Source organism: Uloborus diversus, chromosome 1 (genome assembly GCF_026930045.1).
Source record: "Uloborus diversus isolate 005 chromosome 1, Udiv.v.3.1, whole genome shotgun sequence".
Taxonomy (NCBI): Eukaryota; Metazoa; Arthropoda; class Arachnida; order Araneae; family Uloboridae; genus Uloborus; species Uloborus diversus.
The window spans coordinates 81894806-81907194 of record NC_072731.1 but is presented as its reverse complement, the minus strand read 5'-3'; the positions used below and the strand labels follow the sequence as shown (position 1 = coordinate 81907194).

Sequence of the window (12389 nt, the reverse complement as noted above, 5' to 3'; positions counted from 1 at the left end):
AGTAAAATATTTAGTGACCTTAGAAATGGATAAGGTTTTGGAATCCTCCCCGGAATATTTCAATTGCAGAGCGAAGGAACAGTGTGCAATGGCTGCTCATTATCCACTGAGCAAGCATCACGCATGCTTGGTTGTCAAGTCTTGTTTGAATCATCCCGTAGTATCGATTCAAATTTTCAGAAGCTTATTTTGTTTTTGTTTCATAGTAAATTATGTCTTCTCTAACTGCCAAATGATTCTTTTCTGGAATAAAAGCAATAAAACTTTCTTTTCAACAAATATTGTTTTTTATCTTCCCACTTATTGAAGATGTCCGAGCCTCAATTATTGAGAGGGTTCGGACCCCTCGGACCCTTCCGGTGGAGATGCCCATGGGCAGTGGTGGAAGGTTATGAACAGCCACCACGAAGTCAGCTGGTGTTTCATGTTCATTTAAATTTAATAAGGCTTCAGTTCTAAAAATAAAGATCGTTCACACATTTTGAAGAAGGAAATCTTGTCCATTGCTCATCCTTTCCTCATTCTATCTGTTACTGGGTATCATCAGATTTTTTGGTGTCTGTTACAGGGGGTTGGACCTTTTTTTGAAGTGGAGCAAATAAAAATAGAATTAACTAATTTAGAAGATCCAGAAGCAGCCAAACGTTACGAGGAAATGTAGTTGCATGAGAGAAAAAGAGTTTGAAAAGGCTAAATACATAAAAAAGGTTCAGAAAATTGAGTTTACCTCAGAGCGATGCCTTAAACATGTCTTATTACTGGGGCCGTTACCCTATAACTTATAGTTAAGTAGCTTCATTTAAAGATTTCATTTTCAGAGGAAAGGAAAATAATTCTACGTTTGCAGCTGCATGCAGCTGCAATCGTAATGTTGCTAACATTACGATTTTTAAGCTTCAAACACATCACCTAATTTGATTAATACTGGTAATAAGTTTCCTATTTCCATTTTCACTCTTGTCAACATGATTTTCTTCACTTCTAGAAAAATCGAGTAATTAATACGAGCAGGGCCGTGTCCAAAGGGAGGGTTTTAGGGGTTAAACCCTTTTCATTGGGGGAAAAAAATAAAAAAATCAAATGAAGAAAAGTGCACATTTGATTTAAAAGTAACTTGAATGTTGAAATTTCTGCACAGCATTTTTTCCCTTCACATTCCCTTTAAAATTTTCCGGCAATTTAGAATGCCCACTCTTTACCGACTAAAACCATATTTTGAAAAAATAGTGATGGAGAAACCCTTGAATAGGCTGTCAACACAAAGCATAAACTGCATTTAATACTGCTTCTCATAAAGAAGTTATGATGACTTTGACGTTTCACAAAAAGAGATAAGCGTTGTTACTATGAAGATACATAGTAATTGTGTTTGGTAATGTAATTTACATCAGCAATGAACCCCTTAGTATTTCGTTCGTCAAGCATTACTTTATAATATAAAACCAGACAACATATGCCATAAAAGAATGAATTTTTTTTAGAAGTTGTTACAATAAACTGCACAGTAAACATAATAAGGTTTGAATCTAAACAAGCAGTAAAATGAATTAATACTGAAGTTATTAGCCATGTCATAATTTATTTTCGGGGAGGTTGGGTTCATAAAGGTCCTTACATGTACTGCACAACCTTGTTTAGCCGGGCTAACTTGGACCAATGGCAACCGGAATAAACAAAAATCCATGTAATAAGCATAAACATTCTCAGATGAGCAGACTTCTCTTTTATTGGAGCTAATGACAATGCTTTCTAACAAAACTACATTGTACCGTTTCACGCAAATAGTATACGATCTGATGCTTGTATGCCACATTGTTTGTTAAACTAGAACTAAACTTTATTGCACATTCTATGCAGGAGTTGTATGTTTAATCCAAACGAAAACCGAATGTTTGGCAAATGCATAGTACCATCATGGGTGCAAGACCTTCCGTCTCAGGACGGATTTCCGTCTTGGACAAAATTTCCGAGATGGAGGCCGGGACGGAAAGAAATTCGATGACTTTCTTTCAGTTTTTACTTAAAAAAGAAAAAAAATGAGTGTTTGAAAAATATGCTTTAATTACTGGACCGTTCCATAACCACTAATTTACATCGACATTTTCTCGGTTTTCCGCCACGGACTTGTTTTGTTTGCAACGTACCTTTGGAGGAGTGCCTTTTCGACTCACGCCGTTTGACTTTTTTTAGGTATATAGCTTTGTTATTTCCAACTCAGTGCATTGCAGGCCGCGAAATTGCTCGCTATTCTCCCTGATTTTTCGAAATAATCGGCTTTAATTGAAAATTTAGCCTTTTCTCATGCTATTTTTAATTATCCTTTCGTTTTTTTTCATTTGCGGGTTTGTATTTTTGCAAACTTTGCATGCATAAATGAAAATTATATACGCTCTTAAAATGTTTTAAGAGTTGAATCTGAATCACCGATTGAGAGTGATTGCTGCTGACAAGATGGAATGTTTTCACCACAGCAAAGGGCGTCCACATATCAGGTAAAATGGAAACTATCAGGGATTTTGAAGATTTTAATGAAAATGGGAATTTCGGAAATAATCGGGGGGAAATTTCAAGCTGGTTGGAAACACCGATGGGCAACCGTTCCTGCATTTTTGACAAAGACTTGAGGAATCGCCAGATTCCAATATCATTGAATCTAACACTCGCTGGAATGGAAATACGAATTTGCGTAAAAGCGCTGCTCTTACAAAGAGGGTAATCAATTCGCAAATTAACCCACAATACTGAGGTCTTAAAACGTTTATATTTTGGACAATCTAAGAGGGGGGTGGGGGTGTTACTCAAGGGTTCCAGAAAAAATATTGAAAACTGAATTTAAAGCTATTTTCGAAACTAGGAGTGTTCCGATATTTCCTCTGCAAACTCTTAAAAATTTAGAAGTCAAAACGTTTTAGGCTGTCTTTAATGATGTAAAAGTGGGGAGGGGCAGGTTTAAAAAAATAATCGAAAATTGAAGTCTTAAAAACACTAAATCTTTAGTGAATATATGAGGGATAGTTTTGGTGTTCTAACATGAAAATGTTTTGTAGCTGATGCATTAAAAACTATTTGAGGCTATGCTTAAATGGACTTAAGTGAATGGGCATTTGGGACCCTCTCCCGAAAAGTGTTTGTAATTGAAGTCTTAAAACTTTTAGGCTGTCTTTGGCAATGTCAAGAGGGAGGGAGGGGGCTCTCTAAGGCGAAATTCCGAAACTGGAGCCTTAAAAGCGCAACTTTAGACCATATTGGGGTTCGGGGTTCCCTTTTCCCAAAAAATATTCAAAGCTGAAGTATTCAGAACTCAGCTTTAGGTAATCTTTGGAAGACTTAAGAAGAGGAAATTCAAAGGCTTTCTCTCAATAAGTTTTAGAATTTAAATTCTTAAATCTTCGGTGATGAAAATGGGAAACCGCAAATTTAAGTCAAATTTAGCGAATTTAAGGGAAGGAGTTCGGAGGGAGGCCTCTCTCTCCGAAAATTTCTCCATGCTAAAGTATTGAAATGCTATTTTGGCTATTTTTGAGTGAGTTAAGAGTTAGGGAATTCAGGGGTCTTTCTCGAAACAGTTTCGAAATTGAAGTCTTAAAACTTAGGGTTGCCTTTGGCGATGTGTGGAGGGGAGTAGCTCTCTCAATAGAAAAATAAATCTTAAACAAAAACTTACACTGCGTTTAGTAAACACAATGAGAGGGGGGAGGGGGTATTCCGCACCCCAGCCTGAAATATTTTCATTTCTGAAATTTTAAGAGCTTTGCTTTGGGCTCTCTTTGGATGACTTAAGGGGGAAGGGTGTAGGAAGATTCTTTCAAAAAGTTTCCAAATTTAAAGTATTAAAATTTTTAGATGGTCATGTTTATAGGTAATTGCTATTCCTACAAAACAATTTAGAAACTGAAGCCTTAAAAATTGAAATTTAGGACATTTGTGGTGAACTCAGAGGAAGGGGCTCGGAAGTTCTCTTCCGAAAATTTTTTGATGCTGAAATATTTAAAGCGCTACTTTAGGCTATATTTGAGTGTCTTAAGAGGGATGTGATTCGGGAACCCTGCCTGGGGTTAGGATTCAGTTCCCCTATTTCTTTTTTTAATTAATGAATATTGGAAAGTGTACCTTGTTTAAAAAATATATCTACTTCACTGAAGCAATTTTTTTTATTGCTAATTTCACCACCTGCTATCTTATAAAAGAATTCTTTTTCAAATGAAGACTGTGTGGGGGAATGGTGCCAGTTCATTATCATTAGTCGGCCATACCTTTCCTTTTTTTCTGGTTTGTTGGCGCTACATTAAGTAGACTTTTCGATCAGAACTGGTTCATGTTGCAAAAGTGAAAATCATATGTCCTAAGTGATTTTATTGCTACAATAAAAATGTTTATGATCGGCAAAAAACTAATGGTGATGCACTGCGAACGCTTTTACCCCTAACGTTATCCAACATCGTCTTAAATTGCGTTTTTGGAACTTCAATTTTGAAATATTGCCAAAGGAATGTTCCTGAACTCCATCCCTTCAATAGTGCATTCAAAAAGCGTATAAACGTTATGAAAGATGGAGTGCAATTTCGTTTTTAAAGCTTCAATTTCGGAGAGCGCCCCCCCCCCCTCTTTCTCTGATATTTTTGAAGGTTGCCCAATATTGTAATTTTCTGACTATCAGTTTGAAATAATTGATGTAAGAGTCCCTGAATCTCCCCCTTTCCCTGAAATTTACCAAAATGGCCTACCATAGCGTTTTTTGGACTTCAATTTGAAAAAAATTTCTGAGGGAGAGCCCCCAGATCGCCCCCCCCCCCCCTTATTGCCATATTTTAGATTTTTTGGAATTATGATGTCAAAACGCTTAAATATTGCAATTTAAATCAAACAGATTCCAAGACTGGCATTGTTAAAATCTACTACATTTATACACATAAATTTTTCCTTAAGCCCGCATTCGGGGGGGGGGGGGGGGGGCTGAATATATTTTCCGTCTTGAACACATCACCAAACTTGCACCCATGAGTACCATTCTTACAATCATAATTTAAAATTGCAATTTAATTCAATATATGTTTTTTAACCTTTACAAACTTGATATGGATAAACTGGAGATTCGAATGAACGAGGTTCTGTTGAAAAAGATACAACAATAGAATTGGTAATATAACAAAAAGCCAAATCCTCTGTGAATTTAAACCATACCCTTCCTTGCTATGTCCCTCATTGTGACCAATAAACAGAAATGAATAACTTGACACAGTGTTGTGTTTTTCTGACATAGCAGATAAGAATGAAAAAACATTCTATATAACCAAAACCCAAAACCCCTCCCTTTGTGAAATCCTGGACACGGGTCTGCATACGAGTAAATCATAATATGTAACCAGTTCTAACTATAAACTACATTTTAATTGTAATTTTAATCTGAATGAAAGAAAGGATCAATTAATTTCTGAAATATTTCCTTTCAGACAACTTAAAAGATACAATGCAGCCACCATTTTGTTTTCTTTTTGAACTTGTAAAACATTGTACTTGTTGAGAAAAAGATATTTTTAGACTTGCCAACTAATCTGAAATGCAGATACATAATACAGAATAACGAAGTGACTTAAGAAATTCTACCCTAAAATATCTTTCAAAAAAGACATTTCTAGGCATATTATAGTTCAGTGCTTCTCAACCTTTTTTACTTTGCGGCACACTTAAGAAATTTCTAGATCAACGGGGCACACTAAACTTAATTTCGCAATGGTAATATAGAAATGTTGTTATCATTCACTGGCGAAAAGATGGGAGGGGGGGGGGACTTTTTTCATAACAATTGTAACTAACGAAGTGTATTAAAATTTATTTAGAAAGTAGAAATATTTGGAATGTATTGAAGTTGATAATAAACAACAAAACTACCTGTATCAGACTTTACAGAAAATTATACTTGATATGTTTAAAAGCATTTCTGTCGAACATGTCATTAAAGCGCACACTGCAGTTAAACGATTTATCAAAAAATGTTTCAAGAAAGAAGTAAGCAAGAAGTTAAAACCAAGCACCTAACTTCCGATAAGACACTTGAGCCTGCCTTGAGGAGCAAAGCCGTTTGATGTTCGGCTCTACGCTGGACACGAAGTTCTTGATCAGGCTCTTTAGAGATGATCTCTTGCTGTTTTTTATAATAGGGAAGTTGCAACCTATTAAATGTTCATATTTTGGCTATTGGATATTGTTAATTGACCCTCAAAACTAAAAAATTAACCATCGCCGAATTTTAAAACACCGTGGTTGTTTTTAATGAATTTTTAAAAATCCACGCGCAAAAGTGCGCGCTTCTAAAACGTCACGAGCCTACGTCACAGGGCGCGAATGGGCAGCCTTCCGCCGAAGATCCCTTGTTTTCGCTAGGAGCATTTTGAGCGCGCTGATATTTTTATTTTTTAGAAATTCAATAATCCTTTTGAACACACTATGGAGGCCGGATTCGTTAAAGCACAATCTAAATAATCTTCCTCAAGTAACACCAATGAGATATTCGAATATTTTCGAGAGGATGAGAGGTTTAATGTTCCAGAAACGCGAAGAGTTAAATGCGAGGAGAAAGTGTTTTACATTTCGTCTTCGAAGTCGAATGCGTGACCTTCGCTTCTCCCCCTAGCGGAAGAGGGGATGACGTCACTTCCTATGCCAAATGACGTCACAAGAGCTTGAACTTTAAAAATTAATTTTAAAAAAAACTACTTATCGTATCGCAAAAAGTTTTTCACCTATGATGTTCATACATGTTACTCTATCATATAAAAATAAAATTGGAAAATCGAAAACTTCCCTATTGTGAGGATTGAGAAGCTGAGTTCGCAAAGATATCAGTTGAAAATGGTAGCAGCACATCAATAGCAAGACAAAAGATGGTAGGATACTCATTTTTAACCAGCAACCGAAATTCGTCCAGAAGCACCTCGCTCAACTTAAGTTTAAGAGTACGGTCACTCTTAAGGTCCATAAATTCTTCTAGTGCCTTCAAAGAAAGGTCTTTAACTGATGCATCCGCAGATGAAGAGAATGGGATTTGAATCCAGTCATACTTTTCCATGTTAACATTCTTGAAGTGCTTAAACTTGTCCAGAAGTATAACTAAATGTTCTGCCACCAGATTCAGCAGCTTTTCTTCCATGCCATTTCCTTTACATACCATGTTGACGGTCTGTTTGAACATGTCCAATGAGCCAAGATCTACTTCTCTCAACAGCTGAATTTTTGATTTGAACCAGTTTAGCTTGTCCATACATGTAACCCAAATTCTCTTCTTGTCCTTGCACTTTCTGATTTAATTTGTTAAGGTGTTCAAAAATGTCATCCATGTAAGCTATATGGCCAGACAATATTTGTCTTGCAACAAACTGGCGTACTGCATTTCGTTTTTTAAAATCAAAAACTGTCGTACCTCGTCCCTCAATTCGAAAATTCTTAATAATACCTTACCACATGAAAGCCAACTATTCTCTATATGAAGAAGTAGGGAGTGGTGATCTGTCCCCAGTTCTTCACAAAGTATAAGGAGAAAAGGCGAGCATTTTATAGAATTCACGACTTCAGCTTATCTGGTAAGTTCTTCGTCATGAGAACTTCATGGTGGAGGAAACTGTATGGTTTTAATTTCTTGTTTGCTAAGTTTCAAAATCGAGCTTTGAGAAACTACGATAAAATGAAATTAGTATCGGAACTGGAAAAGAGGAAAACAAAAGTTAAAGAAAGCTGGGGCTAAAATTCTGGGAGGGAGGGTACGATCCCTGCCTTGGGGAGCGGGCAATGCTTCCGTTTGCGAATGATTTAGAAAAAAATTTGTAAAATTAGTTTATTTCGAGGAAATTAGAATCTTTTTTCAAAAACTGAAAGTAATGGGATCACAAGAAGTTTAAAAGAGGTGGGGCAGCAAACCCCGCCTCTCCTCTTGTTGGGTATGTCTTATTGCACATGATCGAAAGGGTGAATTGAGAAGTTACAGAACGATACAAACGCTATTCGGTCGTAACTTTAAAATAAAATACTTCAAGGCTCTTTCTTTTTACAAAACTACGAAAATACTGCGGCACACCGGGTCCCTTGTCGCGGCGCACCAGTGTGCCGCGGCACACCGGTTGCGAAGCCCTGTTATAGTTAATTTACACACTTAATTTAAGTAATTACTTAAAATTACAATAAGTAACTAAATCTAATACATTATAATAAATAATGATTCTTTTCAAAAATATAGCTTTAAGAGCATAACATTAAAATTTCTAGTAGAAAGGAAACGAATGTTTGAAAGAAAAACAAATCACCAATAAATAGGCCTGAGATGCCCAAAGCAGGGCTATGGATGGACAGTAATCTTTATGATACTTATATGGTTGAAGTTCTTTTTGAGCTGCCAATGATAAGTCTCTTTCATTTTTTAAAATCCCTACAGCACAAAGAGCTAACAGTCCTGGCACAGATGCTGGACTTAGTTGAGAGCTAAAATAAAAATATTAATATGATCAATTCAAAAAAAAAAGCGAAACAATTACATGTAAAGGGCAAAGTTAAAACAAAGATAGAATAATCATTACACAGGAAATATAATAAAATTTCCCTCAACACATAAAGCATTCATAAATGAAAAATAAATAAATAAATTAAATTGAATAAAAATGACTTAAAACGGTGAAAACTTATCTTGTTAAACATGTTAAACTGAAACTATGAGTTTTCCAATAAAGAGGATGATATGACTTCACAAAACACATGAAAACAAAGAGCACAATTAAAAATGGTCTTTAAAGGACATTTTGAGATGACAAAATCATGAATCCTTCTATTAAGATTTTGTTTCCATTTTTGAAGTTAGGAGAATTAACTGCATTAAATATGATTTGCAAGAAAAAAAAAATCCTTCTGACAGATTCAATTTTTGGAATCACAAATTGAAGCTAGCATTTGAAACATTGTTTTCTATTTTACCTCAAATTCCTAAATAGTTACCCTCAGTTCAAGGGACTTGTGAACGTCTCCGAGAAATTGCAAAGCTCTAAAACAGATCTAACCATTATTCAAAAGTTGTCTCAGGAAATGAATTTCAATCGAGGCTAAAAGAGATCCAACAGATGTGTAGACCTTGTGACACATGCAAATTCAGGTCATTTTTTGGTGAAATTTTTTTTCTCCATTTTAATGGAACTATTAGTATTATTTATTTGATTGCTTTATTTACACTTTAAACTTCATCAATATTGATTTTGGCAGGGTTTGATAAGCCGCAAAGATGGATGAAAAATGTTGAAAATGAGCCGTGACATACCTAAATGGAAAAGTTTTTGTTAGCTGTCATGGTTTATAATAGAACACATATTTTTTTCTACATGAAATTTACCCTTTCACCTTAACAAAAAAATATTTGGAAAATCATAACTTCAAAAAGTTTTGTGCAATAAGGTATTAAGAATTTGGGTTTTAAAAATATTTTGTTAATAGCTTATCTGAAACCTTTTTTTTTTTTGAATTTCTCTGCTTTATAATTGATTACTCTAAGAGATGTTTAAGAGTTTTTACATACATTTGCACATTTTAGTTTATTGCTATCATATATCACAAAAAGAGCACCAAGAAGTCATAATATTTCAACAGTTCTATATTACATGAAGCAAATCCTCAAAAAATAAACTATCTATGAGGTAAAAATGAACACAATTATAACATTAAACAAAAAACAGTTAAAAATTTTAGACGAGGAAAAAAATATTCATTTTAAAACAAATAAAATGAAAATGAAAAAAAAAAATCTATAATTCACTTAAATATCTTTGGTATAAGAAATTCTTATGTTAGATATAAAAAAAAAATAATCACTCACAATTATTGTATCTAAGAATTACAAATCAATGGATCATATGATTTACTATCTACCAGTCACAAAGTGAAAAAAAAAGGAAGCAGCAAGATGTGGCAAATCAAAATCAATAACCAAATTTAATTGCTCATAAAAAAAAAAAAAAAAACCCTTTTTAAGAATTTATCTATGTATTGATTAATTAAATGCGATTTTTTGAACTTTTGCATTAATACCAGGAAAAAAAGAAAATAACTTATTGAAACAAAATAAATACCAAACAATGACCTTTCAAATAACAAAGTTAAAGGATTGGGAAAATCAGATCCTTGAAGGTTTCTTGCAACTATGGCCATAGCAACTTTTATATGGGATTTGTCTGCATTGCTTTTAGCTTTTTCAAAGGCTTGTTTAAACACTGAAACATAAATAATGCATTTTTAGGTCATTTTATACATAACTTAAAAATGTAACAATGCATACAGAATGAGGTTTTTCTATATTTTATTTCAAAATGGGGAAAAAAGAGAAGAAAAAAAATTAAAATATTGCTTTTCATACATTATTTAAATATACACTTATATTATTTACTAACTGAGAGAAACCTGATAAACATTTTATTCTTCACTCTTCATATGAAGGTCACATTAGAGTAGCTGTTTAGACTAAATGAATCCCATTTAATACTGTTCTTATGAATAATATTTTATCACAATAAATTTGCAGAATTCTCTAACGAAAAAAAAAGGTTTAGGTCAGTGATTCAAATCACTATACTGCCGTGTGCAGGTAAACGGCAGTATCTGCAGAAATGAGGTTTCAAGATATTTGAAGAAACGTGTTTTGGAGTCAATACTAACAATAGGGAAATGTTAGAATTAGATGTCTTTTTCGCGCCTTTTTTTCAGCAGAAACCAAATAAGCGAGCTTGTACAATAAAGATAACGTACAATAGATGACAAAAATGCAAAAAAAATGAAAAATGAAAAATTTGCAGTTACTGCCCTTTACCTGCACACGGCAGTATAAACTCAAACATCTGACGAACCCTTGAACGACTTTTACATACATCTATATTGAAAATCAACAATTACGATAGTAAGCCTGATGCCGTAGAAAGAATGGAATTAAGGGAAAGGAGAGATGTTAATCAAGACAACCTTGATGGCAATTTGTGTTTCATTATGGTTTCACTCTATAACTGTTGGTGTTGAAGCAAAATGGTAAAAAAATGCACTTAAAATTATTTTGGATTAAACTACTTTTATCAGTTTGGAAAATAAAAAAAAAATCTATTTTCATTGATTTACTTTTCTTATGCATTTTTGTATGTATTATTCCTTCATACAAATAATATAAATATGTATGACATTTAATAGATTTTATGTATTTAATAGATATTTTTTAACCAAAGAAGTATTATGTTGTGTTGATCAAATTTTGTTGTTTTCTCACACACTTTATTTGAATACAGCTAAAAACATTGGAATGAAATTATACAGCAAATATACTATTGTTCCAATACAGAAATATATTTATTGAAAACATATTATCTAAATCATTTAATCAAACAAATACATAGCCAGACAGAGCTTATGTTAAAAACAAACATCTAAATAGGAAATACTAACATTTAAATGACTGTTCATATTGCTTTGCTTTGAGAAATGCCACAGCAAAACTGCAAAGTAGACTGGTATCCACTTTTTTCAGCAGAAGAAATTCTTTAATGGCTTCATTTATATGCCCATTAACACTAAAATACACATGAATTTTACAACAATGAATATTTTACATATTCTAACAAGATATACATATAAGAAACAGAGTACTAATGTGCTAAGTGCAAAAGTGGTACCTGCACCTGATACAAAATTGATCATTCTGATACAAAATTGTATTTTTACTGATACAAAACTGTTTGAACTGATACAAAATTGGCATTTTTGCTGATACAAAGCTAATACAGAAATGAGTTTTTGATTTTCCACCCCTGAACTTACTGTGATTATACAATTCACTAATTTTAGCCATTACATTGATAATGAGTTTATACATATCTTCAAAAGCAAAACTAATATATCTATGCTTGTCATTCAAAAATGTCCAGAGTATTATTTTTCCCTCAATGAAAACAATTTAGAGATTAGAATGTTATAAACCCAGAACACAAGAAAACATTTGTTCTCAAAAACTTGAAAGCAAAACTCGCGAAGCTGAAGCTTTTTCACGGTTCAACCATTCTCCCCTTCCCCCAGTTTCTTAGTGGATAATTTTTTTATGTAGTCCTACCAGGAATCTAGCAGTTTATCCAGTGTTTATAAGACACAGTGCACATTACATCATTCCTAATAATAATTATGATCACAACAAGCGATGGTTATTGCATTATAATTTACAAATACAAATACAAAAGTGACGACCAGCAACAGGCTCTTGGCTCAGCTAGGCTGGTTCCTAGTCAATTTACAATCCCCAATGAAGATCAATGGCCCTCCTGAAACTATCGACTCTCTTGCTTATTACCACCTCTTCCGGTAAGCTGTTTCAAGGTTCCACTACCTGCTAA

The 12389-nt window shown here is 33.8% G+C and overlaps 1 protein-coding gene across 1 annotated transcript in view; it reads right to left on the bottom strand.

The window, feature by feature from the left end:
* Positions 1-12389, bottom strand: part of LOC129230668 (tetratricopeptide repeat protein 37-like) — a 138001-nt gene that overhangs the window by 33154 nt on the left and 92458 nt on the right. The window contains exons 30-32 of the mRNA XM_054865085.1: positions 11452-11576; positions 10109-10238; positions 8295-8469 (exon numbers count right to left, since the gene is read on the bottom strand). Coding sequence (XP_054721060.1) covers positions 8295-8469; positions 10109-10238; positions 11452-11576 — 430 coding nt within the window. The remainder of the gene's footprint in view (positions 1-8294; positions 8470-10108; positions 10239-11451; positions 11577-12389) is intronic.